At 38.0% G+C, this 18527-nt stretch overlaps 1 protein-coding gene across 2 annotated transcripts in view; it reads left to right on the top strand.

The window, feature by feature from the left end:
• Positions 1–18527, top strand: part of abat (4-aminobutyrate aminotransferase) — a 51896-nt gene extending 33369 nt beyond the window's left edge. For both annotated transcript variants that reach the window (XM_038308434.1, XM_038308433.1), the window contains exons 9-16: positions 8766–8828; positions 8913–8976; positions 9232–9380; positions 10967–11104; positions 12040–12207; positions 14100–14246; positions 16217–16328; positions 17894–18527. In XM_038308434.1, the coding sequence (XP_038164362.1) occupies positions 8766–8828; positions 8913–8976; positions 9232–9380; positions 10967–11104; positions 12040–12207; positions 14100–14246; positions 16217–16328; positions 17894–18015 (963 nt within the window). In that variant the 3' untranslated portion in view covers positions 18016–18527. The remainder of the gene's footprint in view (positions 1–8765; positions 8829–8912; positions 8977–9231; positions 9381–10966; positions 11105–12039; positions 12208–14099; positions 14247–16216; positions 16329–17893) is intronic.

Below are 18527 nucleotides of genomic sequence, written 5' to 3'. Positions count from 1 at the left end.
AGGTTCATTAATAGGTTCACTGATAGGTTCACTGATAGGTTCATTAATAGGTTCACTGATAGGTTCACTTATAGTTTCATTAATAGGTATATCAATAGGTTTACTAATAGGTTCATTAATAGGTTCACTGATGGGTTCACTAATAGGTTCACTAATAGGTTCATTAATAGGTTTATTCATAGGTTAACTGATAGGTTCACTATAGGTTCACTGATAGGTTCACTAATAGGTTCACTAATAGGTTTATTAATAGGTTCATTAATAGGTTCACTGATGGGTTCATTAATAGGTTCACTAGAGGTTCACTAATAGGTTCACTGATAGGTTCATTAATAGGTTAACTGATAGGTTCATTAATAGGTTCACTTATAGGTTCATTAATAGGTTCACTTATAGGTTCCTTAATAGGTTTATTAATAGGTTAACTGATAGGTTCACTGATAGGTTCACTAATAGGTTCATTAATAGGTTCACTAATAGGTTCATTAATAGGTTCACTGATGGTGTCATTAATAGGTTAACTATAGGTTCAATAATAGGTTCACTAAAAGGTTCACTAATAGGTTCACTGATAGGTTCATTAATAGGTTAACTGATAGGTTCATTAATCGGTTCACTTATAGGTTCATTAATAGGTTCACTAATAGGTTCACTGATAGGTTCACTAATAGGTTCACTAATAGGTTCATTAATAGGTTCACTGATGGGTTCATTAATAGGTTCACTATAAGTTCACTAATAGGTTCACTGATAGGATCATTAATAGGTTAACTGATAGGTTCACTTATAGGTTCATTAATAGGTTTATTAATAGGTTCACTGATAGGTTCACTAATAGGTTCATTAATAGGTTCACTAATAGGTTCATTAATAGGTTCACTGATGGGTTCATTAATAGGTTCACTATAGGTTCAATAATAGGTTCACTAAAAGGTTCACTGATAGGTTCATTAATAGGTTAACTGATAGGTTCATTAATAGGTTCACTTATAGGTTCATTAATAGGTTCACTAATAGGTTCACTGATAGGTTCACTAATAGGTTCACTAATAGGTTCATTAATAGGTTCACTGATGGGTTCATTAATAGGTTCACTAATAGGTTCACTAATAGGTTCACTGATAGGTTCATTAATAGGTTCACTTATAGGTTCATTAATAGAATCACTAATAGGTTCACTGATAGGTTCACTAATGGGTTCACTGATAGGTTCACCTATAGGTTCACTAATAGGTTCATTAATAGGTTCACTGATGGGTTCATTATTAGGTTCACTATAGGGTTCACTAATAGGTTCACTAAAAGGTTCACTGATAGGTTCACTGATAGGTTCACTAATAGGTTCACTGATAGGTTCACTAATAGGTTCACTGATAGGTTCATTAATAGGTTCACTGATGGGTTCATTAATAGGTTCACTATAGGTTCACTAATAGGTTAACTAATAGGTTCATTAATAGGTTCATTGATGGGTTCATTAATAGGTTCACTATAGGTTCACTAATAGGTTAACTAATAGGTTCATTAATAGGTTCACTGATGGGTTCACTAATAGGTTCACTAATAGGTTCATTAATAGGTTTATTCATAGGTTAACTGATAGGTTCACTATAGGTTCACTGATAGGTTCACTAATAGGTTCACTAATAGGTTTATTAATAGGTTCATTAATAGGTTCACTGATGGGTTCATTAATAGGTTCACTAGAGGTTCACTAATAGGTTCACTGATAGGTTCATTAATAGGTTAACTGATAGGTTCATTAATAGGTTCACTTATAGGTTCATTAATAGGTTCACTTATAGGTTCCTTAATAGGTTTATTAATAGGTTAACTGATAGGTTCACTGATAGGTTCACTAATAGGTTCATTAATAGGTTCACTAATAGGTTCATTAATAGGTTCACTGATGGTGTCATTAATAGGTTAACTATAGGTTCAATAATAGGTTCACTAAAAGGTTCACTAATAGGTTCACTGATAGGTTCATTAATAGGTTAACTGATAGGTTCATTAATCGGTTCACTTATAGGTTCATTAATAGGTTCACTAATAGGTTCACTGATAGGTTCACTAATAGGTTCACTAATAGGTTCATTAATAGGTTCACTGATGGGTTCATTAATAGGTTCACTATAAGTTCACTAATAGGTTCACTGATAGGATCATTAATAGGTTAACTGATAGGTTCACTTATAGGTTCATTAATAGGTTTATTAATAGGTTCACTGATAGGTTCACTAATAGGTTCATTAATAGGTTCACTAATAGGTTCATTAATAGGTTCACTGATGGGTTCATTAATAGGTTCACTATAGGTTCAATAATAGGTTCACTAAAAGGTTCACTGATAGGTTCATTAATAGGTTAACTGATAGGTTCATTAATAGGTTCACTTATAGGTTCATTAATAGGTTCACTAATAGGTTCACTGATAGGTTCACTAATAGGTTCACTAATAGGTTCATTAATAGGTTCACTGATGGGTTCATTAATAGGTTCACTAATAGGTTCACTAATAGGTTCACTGATAGGTTCATTAATAGGTTCACTTATAGGTTCATTAATAGAATCACTAATAGGTTCACTGATAGGTTCACTAATGGGTTCACTGATAGGTTCACCTATAGGTTCACTAATAGGTTCATTAATAGGTTCACTGATGGGTTCATTATTAGGTTCACTATAGGGTTCACTAATAGGTTCACTAAAAGGTTCACTGATAGGTTCACTGATAGGTTCACTAATAGGTTCACTGATAGGTTCACTAATAGGTTCACTGATAGGTTCATTAATAGGTTCACTGATGGGTTCATTAATAGGTTCACTATAGGTTCACTAATAGGTTAACTAATAGGTTCATTAATAGGTTCATTAATAGGTTCATTGATGGGTTCATTAATAGGTTCACTATAGGTTCACTAATAGGTTAACTAATAGGTTCATTAATAGGTTCATTGATGGGTTCATTAATAGGTTCACTAATAGGTTCACTAAAAGGTTCACTAATAGGTTAACTGATAGTTCACTAATAGGTTCACTGATAGGTTCACTAATAGGTTCACTAATAGGTTCATTAATAGGTTCACTAAAAGGTTCACTATAGGTTCACTAATAGGTTCACTGATAGGTTCATTAATAGGTTCACTATAGGTTCACTAATAGGTTCACTAAAAGGTTCACTAATAGGTTAACTGATAGGTTCATTAATAGGTTCACTTATAGGTTCATTAATAGGTTCACTTATAGGTTCCTTAATAGGTTTATTAATAGGTTAACTGATAGGTTCACTGATAGGTTCACTAATAGGTTCATTAATAGGTTCACTAATAGGTTCATTAATAGGTTCACTGATGGGTTCATTAATAGGTTAACTATAGGTTCAATAATAGGTTCACTAAAAGGTTCACTAATAGGTTCACTGATAGGTTCATTAATAGGTTAACTGATAGGTTCATTAATAGGTTCACTTATAGGTTCATTAATAGGTTCACTAATAGGTTCACTGATAGGTTCACTAATAGGTTCACTAATAGGTTCATTAATAGGTTCACTGATGGGTTCATTAATAGGTTCACTATAAGTTCACTAATAGGTTCACTGATAGGATCATTAATAGGTTAACTGATAGGTTCATTAATAGGTTCACTTATAGGTTCATTAATAGGTTTATTAATAGGTTCACTGATAGGTTCACTAATAGGTTCATTAATAGGTTCACTAATAGGTTCATTAATAGGTTCACTGATGGGTTCATTAATAGGTTCACTATAGGTTCAATAATAGGTTCACTAAAAGGTTCACTAATAGGTTCACTGATAGGTTCATTAATAGGTTAACTGATAGGTTCATTAATAGGTTCACTTATAGGTTCATTAATAGGTTCACTAATAGGTTCACTGATAGGTTCACTAATAGGTTCACTAATAGGTTCATTAATAGGTTCACTGATGGGTTCATTAATAGGTTCACTATAGGTTCACTAATAGGTTCACTAAAAGGTTCACTAATAGGTTCACTGATAGGATCATTAATAGGTTAACTGATAGGTTCATTAATAGGTTCACTTATAGGTTCATTAATAGAATCACTAATAGGTTCACTGATAGGTTCACTAATGGGTTCACTGATAGGTTCACTTATAGGTTCACTAATAGGTTCATTAATAGGTTCACTGATGGGTTCATTATTAGGTTCACTATAGGGTTCACTAATAGGTTCACTAAAAGGTTCACTGATAGGTTCACTGATAGGTTCACTAATAGGTTCACTGATAGGTTCATTAATAGGTTCACTGATGGGTTCATTAATAGGTTCACTATAGGTTCACTAATAGGTTAACTAATAGGTTCATTAATAGGTTCATTGATGGGTTCATTAATAGGTTCACTATAGGTTCACTAATAGGTTAACTAATAGGTTCATTAATAGGTTAATTAATAGGTTCATTGATGGGTTCATTAATAGGTTCACTAATAGGTTCACTAAAAGGTTCACTAATAGGTTAACTGATAGTTCACTAATAGGTTCACTGATAGGTTCACTAATAGGTTCACTGATAGGTTCACTGATAGGTTCACTATAGGTTCACTGATAGGTTCATTAATAGGTTCACTAATAGGTTCATTAATAGGTTCACTAAAAGGTTCACTATAGGTTCACTAATAGGTTCACTGATAGGTTCATTAATAGGTTCACTATAGGTTCACCAATAGGTTCACTAAAAGGTTCACTAATAGGTTAACTGATAGTTCACTAATAGGTTCATTAATAGGTTCACTAATAGGTTCATTAATAGGTTCACTGATGGGTTCATTAATAGGTTCACTAATAGGTTCACTAAAAGGTTCACTAATAGGTTAACTGATAGTTCACTAATAGGTTCACTGATAGGTTCACTAATAGGTTCACTGATATGTTCATTAATAGGTTCACTAATAGGTTCATTAAAAGGTTCATTAATAGGTTCACTAATAGGTTCATTAATAGGTTCACTAAAAGGTTCATTAATAGGTTCACTAATAGGTTCATTAATAGGTTCACTTATAGGTTCACTGATAGGTTCATTAATAGGTTCACTAATAGGTTCATTAATAGGTTCACTGATGGGTTCATTAATAGGTTCACTATAGGTTCAATAATAGGTTCACTAAAAGGTTCACTGATAGGTTCATTAATAGGTTAACTGATAGGTTCATTAATAGGTTCACTTATAGGTTCATTAATAGGTTCACTAATAGGTTCACTGATAGGTTCACTAATAGGTTCACTAATAGGTTCATTAATAGGTTCACTGATGGGTTCATTAATAGGTTCACTAATAGGTTCACTAATAGGTTCACTGATAGGTTCATTAATAGGTTCACTTATAGGTTCATTAATAGAATCACTAATAGGTTCACTGATAGGTTCACTAATGGGTTCACTGATAGGTTCACTTATAGGTTCACTAATAGGTTCATTAATAGGTTCACTGATGGGTTCATTATTAGGTTCACTATAGGGTTCACTAATAGGTTCACTAAAAGGTTCACTGATAGGTTCACTGATAGGTTCACTAATAGGTTCACTGATAGGTTCACTAATAGGTTCACTGATAGGTTCATTAATAGGTTCACTGATGGGTTCATTAATAGGTTCACTATAGGTTCACTAATAGGTTAACTAATAGGTTCATTAATAGGTTCATTAATAGGTTCATTGATGGGTTCATTAATAGGTTCACTATAGGTTCACTAATAGGTTAACTAATAGGTTCATTAATAGGTTCATTGATGGGTTCATTAATAGGTTCACTAATAGGTTCACTAAAAGGTTCACTAATAGGTTAACTGATAGTTCACTAATAGGTTCACTGATAGGTTCACTAATAGGTTCACTAATAGGTTCATTAATAGGTTCACTAAAAGGTTCACTATAGGTTCACTAATAGGTTCACTGATAGGTTCATTAATAGGTTCACTATAGGTTCACTAATAGGTTCACTAAAAGGTTCACTAATAGGTTAACTGATAGGTTCATTAATAGGTTCTCTTATGGGTTCATTAATAGGTTCACTTATAGGTTCCTTAATAGGTTTATTAATAGGTTAACTGATAGGTTCACTGATAGGTTCACTAATAGGTTCATTAATAGGTTCACTAATAGGTTCATTAATAGGTTCACTGATGGGTTCATTAATAGGTTAACTATAGGTTCAATAATAGGTTCACTAAAAGGTTCACTAATAGGTTCACTGATAGGTTCATTAATAGGTTAACTGATAGGTTCATTAATAGGTTCACTTATAGGTTCATTAATAGGTTCACTAATAGGTTCACTGATAGGTTCACTAATAGGTTCACTAATAGGTTCATTAATAGGTTCACTGATGGGTTCATTAATAGGTTCACTATAAGTTCACTAATAGGTTCACTGATAGGATCATTAATAGGTTAACTGATAGGTTCATTAATAGGTTCACTTATAGGTTCATTAATAGGTTTATTAATAGGTTCACTGATAGGTTCACTAATAGGTTCATTAATAGGTTCACTAATAGGTTCATTAATAGGTTCACTGATGGGTTCATTAATAGGTTCACTATAGGTTCAATAATAGGTTCACTAAAAGGTTCACTAATAGGTTCACTGATAGGTTCATTAATAGGTTAACTGATAGGTTCATTAATAGGTTCACTTATAGGTTCATTAATAGGTTCACTAATAGGTTCACTGATAGGTTCACTAATAGGTTCACTAATAGGTTCATTAATAGGTTCACTGATGGGTTCATTAATAGGTTCACTATAGGTTCACTAATAGGTTCACTAAAAGGTTCACTAATAGGTTCACTGATAGGATCATTAATAGGTTAACTGATAGGTTCATTAATAGGTTCACTTATAGGTTCATTAATAGAATCACTAATAGGTTCACTGATAGGTTCACTAATGGGTTCACTGATAGGTTCACTTATAGGTTCACTAATAGGTTCATTAATAGGTTCACTGATGGGTTCATTATTAGGTTCACTATAGGGTTCACTAATAGGTTCACTAAAAGGTTAACTGATAGGTTCACTGATAGGTTCACTAATAGGTTCACTATAGGTTCATTAATAGGTTCACTGATGGGTTCATTAATAGGTTCACTATAGGTTCACTAATAGGTTAACTAATAGGTTCATTAATAGGTTCATTGATGGGTTCATTAATAGGTTCACTATAGGTTCACTAATAGGTTAACTAATAGGTTCATTAATAGGTTAATTAATAGGTTCATTGATGGGTTCATTAATAGGTTCACTAAAAGGTTCACTAATAGGTTAACTGATAGTTCACTAATAGGTTCACTGATAGGTTCACTAATAGGTTCACTGATAGGTTCACTGATAGGTTCACTATAGGTTCACTGATAGGTTCATTAATAGGTTCACTAATAGGTTCATTAATAGGTTCACTAAAAGGTTCACTATAGGTTCACTAATAGGTTCACTGATAGGTTCATTAATAGGTTCACTATAGGTTCACCAATAGGTTCACTAAAAGGTTCACTAATAGGTTAACTGATAGTTCACTAATAGGTTCATTAATAGGTTCACTAATAGGTTCATTAATAGGTTCACTGATGGGTTCATTAATAGGTTCACTAATAGGTTCACTAAAAGGTTCACTAATAGGTTAACTGATAGTTCACTAATAGGTTCACTGATAGGTTCACTAATAGGTTCACTGATATGTTCATTAATAGGTTCACTAATAGGTTCATTAAAAGGTTCATTAATAGGTTCACTAATAGGTTCATTAATAGGTTCACTAAAAGGTTCATTAATAGGTTCACTAATAGGTTCATTAATAGGTTCACTTATAGGTTCACTGATAGGTTCACTAATAGGTTCACTGATAGGTTCAGACAGCTGCTGTCAGAATGAATAGGACGCGCCTTAAATCTTATTTTAATCACATGAAAGACGAATCAGAGATAATATTACAATAATCTCTTACATGTCACAACCCCTTTAAAGACCAAATCAAATTCTAAAATGACCTCTCAGTTAGATTACACATATTTATTCAGATTAAAAACTATTTAAACTAAACTCAAACTGGATGAAATATATGCAAAGCTATTTTGCAATTAAATATTAATATGATAAACACAAAGTTTCATATTATATTATGTTTAACAAATATTATAGTATATTATTATTATTATTCATTACTTTTGCTCTTGCTCTTTTTAAATGAGTATTATGATCTATAGAGGAAAAGTTGTTGTCATTTGATTTACAAAAGAGAGTTAATTTTTTTTGATTTTTATATTTTTTTTGTATTTTCTATATATATTAGAATTTCTTTTGGTCTTTTGAGGGGTTGTGACATGTAAGAGATTATTGTAAAATTATCTCTGACTCATCTTCCATGTGATTAAAATGAAATCTAAGGCTCCTGATCATTTTCACAGCTGCTGTCTGAACTGTGGTCCGATCCAAGATGGCTGCCCTCTAGGCTCGTCAGCCAGCGTCCAATACGGCGTCTGCGTATATAATGTCTATGATCCAGTCCACTTTATAGTTCCTGCTCTATATATTAATCTGGGGATTTAGGGGTCATGGCGGACGTTCAGACACAGTCAAAGATTTAATCCACACAGAAAGTGTTTTGGTTTGCGTTTGCATTTCCTGCTTTGACTAGGCTGAAACAACACAAAGCTAAAGTGTTGTGAGGTCAACTGAGGAGCCTCCTGTTCTATTAGAGTCCTAATGGTCTGTTTGGTTTATCTTAGAACAAGGAGCGGGGCCACAACACACCATCTGAAGAAGACATGAGCTCCTGCATGATCAACCAGGTCTGCCTGCCATTAGCCTCACACCGTTAGCCGCTTTATGTGCAGAAGGAACGTCTCTATCCTGTTTTTGTTTCTCTGCCTCAGGCCCCCGGCTGCCCAGACCTCAGCATCCTGTCCTTCACCGGAGCGTTTCATGGAAGAACGCTGGGTATGTTGAACCTTTTTCCAACATAAACCTCTGGATATCTGGATCGGACATTAATTTGAGGGTTGATTAAGATGGTAACCTGTTTTGGCTTCAGGATAATTATGAAAACTGTGTTTTTTTCACTAAATATTAAAGTGTCATGATTCCAGACTGAATGTAACACAAGTGTCTGGAAACGGATCCCAGAGGATTTCTGACATTTGACCCGCATGATGGCTGATAATCAAGGCTTTAACTGTTTCTGTCTCGTTCCAGGTTGCTTGGCAACAACTCACTCCAAAGTGATCCATAAGTTGGATGTGCCGTCGTTTGATTGGCCGATAGCTCCGTTTCCCAGACTCAAGTATCCTCTGGAGGAGTTCAGCAGAGAAAACGCTCAGGAGGAGGCTCGCTGTCTGGAGGAGGTGGGCGTGTTTGTCAGGACGTCTTTCCTGTAATATACTGCATTGTGAGGACCGACTGCCCCTTTAGGGGCTTAGACCAAAACAGAGTTTCTGTTTAGATCAAGGTTAGACTATAAGAATGGATAGAAAATGAATGGATAAAGTTCCTGTTAGTGCAGCAGGAGTTAAACGCATGTTAAAGGAAAAGAGTGGTCAGCAAGGAATAATCAATGGATCATTATATATACCTAAATCTAATACATTTGCGGTGATTTACTAAATTTTGCGTTTGTCAGTGAAGAAATAAAAGTAATTTTCATCATGATCACTAAGTCCAGGACCACCTCCCTCCTGCCATCTTCCAGCAGTGACGTCACGGTGCGGTAAGCCTAGCGCCATTCTCCCCGCTTTACAAGCTAAATCAATGGGAACTACTAGACACATCTGCAATCAACAACAATTATTGAAGATTTCCAGAGGACTTCACCATTGAAATTCACCAGAGCTATAGTGAAACTGACAATGCCCACGTGCATGGCAGCTGGATGCTGGAATACATCGGGTAAAAGTGAAAAAAAAAGACTTATTTCACCTTTCTGATTCCTGATCCTCCACGGACGGGTTGGTCGTTGGATCGCCAACTTGAAGAGGGAGGATTTGCCATCGAACTTCTGGCCAGAGAAAAAACCCGTAATATGTAGCCAACATTTGGAAGAAGAATGTTTTCAAGATGACTTGGATAATAGCGCGTTGTGACAAACACCAGATACAGCACTGGGACTTGATCAACAGCCGATACCGCACCGTGACGTCACTAACCAGTAGGTGGCAGTAGTGTTCTTTGACAAACATGGATGCCTCCAGTAAAGCACATTCACATGGAAAATTACTCTGAATTAAAAACACTGATCATTTATTGAACAGGATGGAATCATTTCAGATTTAAAGAACTTTCAGAAGTTTGAATTCTGAATATGAGCGACTTTTCCTTTAAATCAGATCACTTCAACATGATCAAGTCTTTAAAGGCTGCAGCTATAGAAAACTATGAAACTTTTGATTTAATCTTTTTATTTACAAAGAGCAGAAAGCTCTAATAATATCAGTTTACTCCCATTAATGGAGAAATTTCAAGGCAAAGCAATTTAAAATAATGTTAAAATTGCTGAACAGCAACAAAAGGGAAGGTAAGGTGCATTCAGTGACATGAAGGTAACATAAATTATTATAAAGAGTAAAAATTTAAACAAGATGAGTGCATAAAAAATGAAAGGAAATAAAGGGAAACAAAGTTTAAATCGGTTAACTTCAAACATTAAAATATTAGTACAATTATCTTCCGTGATTTGAACAGGTAAATAAAAGAATATGCCAAAAGAATAAGATTATTTACGTTATAAAAACACCTGGTGTCTTATAACGAGTGAATACTATTCAATTATATTATTTTTAGAGACAGCAGACTTGTCTCTTTACCTTCTAAAATGAAGGGTTTATCTTAAAAACTCAAATAGCTTATTTTAGATTGAGTTTTTGAGGGATTTAATCTGGAGCTGCAGGGTTGGTTCCTCTAACGGAAGCTGTTGGGACTGCGGGTGCTTCTCCAGGTGGAGGACCTGATCGTGAAGTGGAGGCAGAAGGGGAAGCCGGTGGCAGGAATCATCATTGAACCCATTCAGGCTGAAGGGGGAGATAACCACGCCTCCCCAGACTTCTTCAGAAGCCTGCGCAGCATCGCGCGCAAGGTAAGATCTCCTGCTAATGAATGAGCGGGCCTTACAGGAGGATGCATCAACAGGAGCGGGGGGGCTGTTTTCTGTTTGGAAAAAGATCATCTTCATTAAGTAGGAGAATCGTAGATAAGCTGCATTAAAAAAATAACATTTCTTTCTTTCTTTTCTGAAAAAAAGCAGAAATTTTGTGTTTTTTTCGTTAGTTTTATTGAAGATTTAATATTAATTAGGACATCCCACTGCTGCCTCCCTCTGGTTTAGAGAGGAACTGCTTGTTCTGAAGGTGGTGAATTGTGCTGCGTTCAAACTGCTCGCACTTTGAGCATCAAAAAAGCTTCTGCTGCTTCATTTTTGATGCTTGTTCACATTAAGGTCAGACGTTTAGTAAAGATGGTCCAGATGCTTCTGCTGCTCCTGTGTTCGATGCCAGAGAGCAGCTTTGCTATATTAGCTGTGATCAGCGGGTAGAAAGTAGGTAGAATCTATGTTGAAGTGAGAAAGTCCTCCTGAAAACATGGTCTGTGCAGTCAGTTCATCCAGATTACCATCCTGCCTTCAAAGATTATTTCTCTGTGGGAGCCGCTCAGACCCCCACATACCGGCGGTAAGGCAAGTCAAGGCAAATTTATTTGTAGCACAATTCAGTACAAAGACAAATGCAAAGTGCTTTACATGATTAAAATATAAGGAAAAAAAACAGAATCAAAGCAAGTAGGAAAACATAAAAAAATAAAAATTGAAGAATGGCAGCCCACTGCTCCCCAAGGGGTTGGGTTAAATACAGAGAGGGAATTTAGTTGCTCAGTACTTGTGACAGTGGAATGACAATAAAAGCTGGCAAAAAAAGAAAAATGTAAAGCAGCTGCATCTACATGTTGGTGGAAGCATTATGTTGTGGGGATTCCTACCTTCGTGTTCATAGGTGTGTTGGTCTGTTTTCTTCCCAGCATGGCTGTGCTTTTCACGTGGATGAGATCCAGACCGGCGGCGGCTGCACAGGAAAGTTCTGGGCCCATGAGTACTGGGGGATGGACGACCCCGCTGACATCGTGTCCTTCAGTAAGAAGCTGCTGACCGGCGGGTACTACCAGAAGGAGGAGCTCCAGGCCGATAAGGTTGGTCCCGTTCTCTGTAACAGAGCAGAACGATGTTTTACTTCTGGTTATGATGCAAACATCAGCATGAAAGGATTCTGCAATAATGGGAATGGAAGGTTAAAGTCATGTAAGACGAAGCTCAGGCGTCATCAGATCATCGAAGCTCCAAGATGGAGCTGAAAGACTGGATTCAATTCAATTCAGTTTATTTTTATTCACATCATGTCGTCTCAAGCACTTTATAGTTCACCAGATCATCCAGTCAGATTGATTCAAAGTTTTCTATCTAAGGCGGGGGTCAGCAACCCGCATGCGGCTCTTTAACGTTCCGCTTGCTGCTCTCTGGAGCTTTTACAAAAATGTATGAAAATCTTTCTTTTTTTGTTGTTGTTGTTTGTTTCAATATGGTGTGCAAAAAATTAATTACGTTTTCCAATGCTGTTAAGATTCATATAATAAATAAATTTAAACAATAATTTGCGTCATAGCTATAGAGATCAGTGGTCATAACTGGAAACCAGCGCGGCCAGGCTATCAAAGCTGCAGATGTGTCTCGGATCAGGGATCCCAAAGGGAAAAAAGGAAGATAGCTGATGAGAAAAGAGGATTCAAAGAATGGAGCGAATCATTTGCTTTCATTATCAATGTGGAAGGATTGCCTGCATTTATGCTTTGCAATGAGAGGTTGTCCAAATATAAAAATGAAAAATTTGGAAAGGCATTTCCAGGGAAGGCTAGCCGACCACCAAGCTGGGAGGGAGAGAAGAAGTGTGATTGCAGAACTTCTGGATTAATTAGTGGATGGATGGATGGATGGATGGATGGATGGATGGATGGATGGATGGATGGATGGATGGATGGATGGATGGATGGATGGATGGATGGATGGATGGATTGTATCTCCAATACTGCTGCTAGTTTTGTTGCAAGGATGGAAAACCGTCCACAGATCCAACAGGTGGCGCTCTGATGCAGGGATGGGAACTTTCTTCCATTTTTTCCCCAAAATCCTAAAAATTTCAATTACACCAAGGAAGGATGGTGACGGAGGATGTGGGATTTCAGTTCCTGCTTGGTTCCTCATGACTCATCTCCTCCCAGCAGAAACATGTCGACCATAGAAAGATTCCTTTATCGTGTTTCTATCTTTTCATCATTTCTAAACCCGCGCAGTGAAGGGCGGTGAAGCAGCGCGCGATGGGAGCGTTCACTGCTCCTCCCTCACCTCATGCTGCTATGTGACATCTGCTTCAGGATAAACATTTAATCATGAATGCTTATATTATATATTAAGCCCACATAGTCCTTTTCTATAGCGGGATAATGCGCTTAGAGCCCATGTTACCATAAGAGGCATATATAAGACTTTTACATTTTTGCGGCTCCAGACATTTTTTTTGTTTGTTTTTTTTTTTTGGTCCAATATGACTCTTTGAGCAGTTTGGGTTGCCGACCCCTGATCTAAGGAAAACCAGCTGATTGCATCGACTCATTGACTCTTCAGCAATCCCTCACACTAAGCATGCTTGTAGCGACAGTGGAGAGGAAAAACTCCCTTTGAACAGGAAGAAACCTCCAGCAGAACCAGGCTCAGTGTGAGCGGCCATCTGCTGAGGCCCACTGGGGTTCAAGGAGTTCAAGCATTGTTGGTGTTGTTGCAGAAAATAAGGAAGAAAAGGCTTTAGGATTAGCAGACCTCGGATCAGCTGGTTCCTGCTTATCTCCCCCACAGTGTTCAAACCGAGGACTGGTTCTAATAACGTTCCCCTCCAGCTGAGCTGCTGTTCCAGAGCAAAGCTGCTCAGCAGTAGTTTGGTTTAAACATCCCAGATCTAAGAGAAAAGCTCCGGTTTGTTTCAGATGCTCAGATGAAGGCGTTTCTGTTGATCAGGTGGTTTTTGTTTTTTCAGCCGTACCGCATTTTCAACACCTGGATGGGGGACCCCTCAAAGAACCTGCTGCTGGTGGAAGTTCTCAACGTGATCCGCAGAGAGAATCTTCTGGAGGAAGTGGCGCGTTCTGGCAAAGCTTTGCTGAACGGCCTCTACGAGCTGCAGGTACGCAGAAAAACGCCTCGTTTCAGCTGCTGGGAGGAAAATTATCACATAAATCATTCAATTATGTCATTGATGCTTTATTTTAACTAATGTCCACCCACAGTTTCTCTGGGTAAAACCACACATTTCAAACAAAAAAAGAGAAAACAAGATTTAAAAAAAGAACGTCGGAGAAGTGAAGTAATTCATAGTTTTTCAATATTCGCACAAATGCAAATCTGAAAAGTTTGGAATTTATTTGTGTCTCAGACTGATTCTAAATGGAACAGTGAAGAAGCTGTAGTACGTTTAGACTCAAAATACATTTCCAAGGGAAAACTCAGTGATGGAAGCATCAGGTTGATCCTTTGCTTTCCTGAAATGATCCTCAGAGACTCTCAGTAGTGATGTTATGAGATGAGCCGAGGCTTTGAGGCGTGTATCGAGGCTTGCTTCATTTGGGGGAGGAGCCAAAATAGATGAAGTCTGAAGCCTCAGTACTGTGAAACCACGTGACCGCCTCGGGAAGGGGTCCTGCTTGCCTGCAACGTCGATGGGCATTTTAACAGCATCATTATTCAGTGAAGATGCAACAGTTTATAGGAGAGCTGCTGTCAGTTGGATAGAGTTTGGATAGATTCTAAGAGTAGATTGGTTGGAAAAACAACCAATCTAGTTGGTTAAAACTATTTTGTTAGATTAAACAATGTAATAATCGAAATCTGAGCGAGCCACTGGATAGAGTTGTAACATTAGTATTAACTGGTATTTCTTTCTAATAAGCAGTTATCATTGCTAGTGGCGTCAGCTATGAGGTTGTTGGTTCGAGACCCACCTACCCACATACTTAACAAGTATTTTGGCTAATGCAACTAATTATATTGGTTTGCTCATGTACAAATATAGATAGGTAGAAACACTGGCAAATTTGATTGGTTAGATTAGCCAAAAGATTGGTTTAAAGGAATAGTACACCCAAAACATGATTAGCCTTCATTTTCTACTCACCCCCATGCTGAACAACACTCTGCGCACTTTCATCTGGTTTGGTCTGCCGCGGTTTCCGTAGCGTCGTCAACACGCAGGCGCGCGCTTTCAGGAAATCCTATACACTACTGTCTATGCTCTAAAAACATTCTAAATGACTTCGTTTCAAGTAAATTATGGACGCTACCCATTCAGGAAACTTGGAATACATTGGACGAGCAGTATGGAGGAATATTGACACGTTTTTTGTGGACTTTTATGGACCTTTCTGCCTCGGGCGCCATAGACCTCCATTATTTGAATGTCAGCAGACAGCAAGAAGCCTCCCAGATCTCCAGATGCATTTGAGATATCAAAAAAGTACTCCAGAGTGTTGTTCAGCATGGGGGTGAGTAGAAAATGAAGGCTAATCATGTTTTGGGTGTACTATTCCTTTAACACATATCTTCCAACCCGATTAAAACCAATAAAATGTGTATAAAAATTTATATATTTAAATAAAAATTAGTATCACTTTTTATTGTGCTCATCATTCCAATTTATACAAACACTTTCACTGAAAAAAAAAACAGAGAAAAACATTTGCAAAATATGAGATCATATTATTAACTGTAGTTCTGCTGTCCACCAGTAGGTGGTGACATTTTCCCATGAAGCTTCCTGAACTGATGGGATCCTGAAGCAATTTGTTCATCACTAACTCTGAGGCTGCGCTGCAGGATTGATGCTGAGCTGTTAGAGACTCTTCCTCCAACACTTGGAGCTGCCGTCGTACTGAAAGCTGCTTCTTTTTTAATTAAGTTTCAGGCCACGCGCTTCAAAATATGGATTATTACTCTAGTGTCAGCACATCGCTGCTGTATGTCACTGTGAAGTAAAACAAATAAAAAAACAAGTGAAAACTTTTTTCAAATCATTTTCATGGTGACACAGAGGAATCTTCCTGCTGCTGCTGTTGTCATCTGAATGTGTGTGATGATGCGCTGCCTTCCTGCGTCCCTCAGGCTCAGTACCCCGGCCTGCTGAGCCGAGCTCGAGGACAGGGGACGTTCTGCGCCATCGACGTGAAGGACTCGGCCACCCGAGACAGACTGCTGCTACAGGCCAGAGACAAAGGTAACAGGTCCACAGAGGTGTTGGGACAGTGTTGGGTTTCTAATAACACATCCTGCAGGTTTGACTCCACCTATGAGAGATTAAAGAGCGGCCCTGTATGGTTCCTGCTATCCTTGGTTAGAAAATGTGAATTCTTAGTGAATTCAAAGCATGAAGAGAAGCAGAAAAACAAACAGAAACTCCAGAACAAACAGCTTCACACCGGCTGCTCCTCAGGGTCCCTGCAGAGTCGGAAAATGTTTGACAAAGTATCAGCTACCGTATTTACCGGACTATAAGCCCCTACATTTTTCCCACGCTTTGAACCATGAGGCTTATAAGAAGGTGCAGCTTTTCTGTGGATTTTTCCTAACAATTCAAAGTTGGAAAGGAAAGAATAAGGATCTAATTTTTATTTAGCACAAGAACATACTAGCATACAAGCTGTTTATTTCTCCTGATATGGACTGGGTGATGTGTTAGGAACAACAGGATGCCACATCATTTGATGGAAATGAAAATGATCAACCTACAGAGGGATGAATTCAAAGACACCCCAAAAAAATTACAGTGAAAAATGATGCAGCAGGCTATAGTCCATTTAGCTGAAGTTTCATTGCAGCAACTCAAAATGGTATTCAGTAATTTGTATGGCCCCCACGTGCGTGTCTGCATCCCTGACAAGGTCAGGGCACGCTCCTAATGAGACGGCGGATGGCGTCCTGGGGTATCTCCTCTCAGATCTGGACCAGGGCATCACTGAGCTCCTGGACAGGCTGAGGTGCAGCCTGGCGGCGTCGGATGGATGGAAACATAATGTCCCAGAGGTGTTCTATTGGATTTAGGTCAGGCGAGCGTGGGGGCCAATCAATGGTATCAATTCCTTCATCCTCCAGAAACTGCCTGCATACTCTCGCCAGGAGGAACCCAGGACCCACTGCACCAGCATAGGGTCTGACAATGGGTGCAAGGATTTCATCCTGATACCTAATGGCAGTCAGGGCGCCGTTGACTAGCCTGTAGAGGTTAGGAAGGGATTAACTCAAATGCTGCTTTGTTTACATTTGATCACCATGTTTACCTTTCATCACTGCTGCTCTTTAAGAAATGTTTAAGTCTAAGATAGAAGAAAAATCTCTGATGAATCCTGATTAATCGCTTACTGAAATCAGTTATTTAGTAATTCAATTCAGTTTATTTCTATAGCTCCAATTCACATCATGTCATCTCAGGTCACTTTCCAGTTCACTAGATCATCCAGTCAGATTGATTCAAAGTTTTCTATCTAAGGAAAACCAGCTGATTGCATCGACTCATTGACTCTTCAGCAATCCCTCACACTAAGCATGCTGGTAGTGACAGTGGAGAGGAAAAACTCTCACTTTATTATTGCTGATGCGCTGAAACAGTATCCAACTCAGACTTAGCCCATCCAGAACTCAAGTGGCAAAGTTTCCGCTTGACTTGGTTTAAACTCTTAAAATCGTTTGGTGAGATAAACCTTTGCAGCCGTAGATTAGGAATGTACGTCCCTGTTGGTTTCACAGTGAGAGGATGATCCACAGTAACCTCTCTGTCTTTGGCAGGCGTCCTTCTGGGAGGATGCGGCGACGTGTCCATCCGTTTCCGTCCTGCGCTCGTCTTTAAGGAGTACCACGTCCACATCTTCCTCAACATCTTCAACGACATCCTGGCTCTGAACAAATAGATCTCCGTCCCAGCGGAACCTGACTGGATCTACATAGGACCCAATAAAATGGAGGGAGGGAATCAGGCCGTCACCAGAAGCACAATGGACACATCTCCTTCAAACACATTTAAAACTGGAACTTTCTTTGGACTCTAGAGCTTCTTTAACGTCTTTTTTCTCACTACGTCGTCCAGACTTTGTGCCAGAGGAGCCATTTTCAAGCAGAAGATGCTTCGTAGAACTACATCGACTGATCTTGTTCAGCTGGATGGATGTTGTTCCCCAGAGTCGGACCAGACTGTCAGTCAACACCAGCAGCACATGGACACGTTCTCGCTAAAGAAGCAGATCTACATGAACTAGATCCGCCCTGTTTCTATTCGCCCACTTTGGCCTCATCAGGCTTTTAATGATAGTTTCACATTCTTAACTCTGCTCTACTGTTATGACTTCAGTCCCGTTAATTAAAAGCGATGTTTTCTGGCCCCTGAGGGCCCCATATCTCGCCCTGAGGGGCCGGATTTTGCCCG

Source organism: Cyprinodon tularosa, unplaced genomic scaffold, assembly GCF_016077235.1.
Source record: "Cyprinodon tularosa strain WSP-4 unplaced genomic scaffold, ASM1607723v1 ctg637, whole genome shotgun sequence".
In the NCBI taxonomy this organism is placed as follows: Eukaryota; Metazoa; Chordata; class Actinopteri; order Cyprinodontiformes; family Cyprinodontidae; genus Cyprinodon; species Cyprinodon tularosa.
Note: the sequence above shows the minus strand (reverse complement) of the source record. Positions and strands in the feature narration are given on the sequence as shown.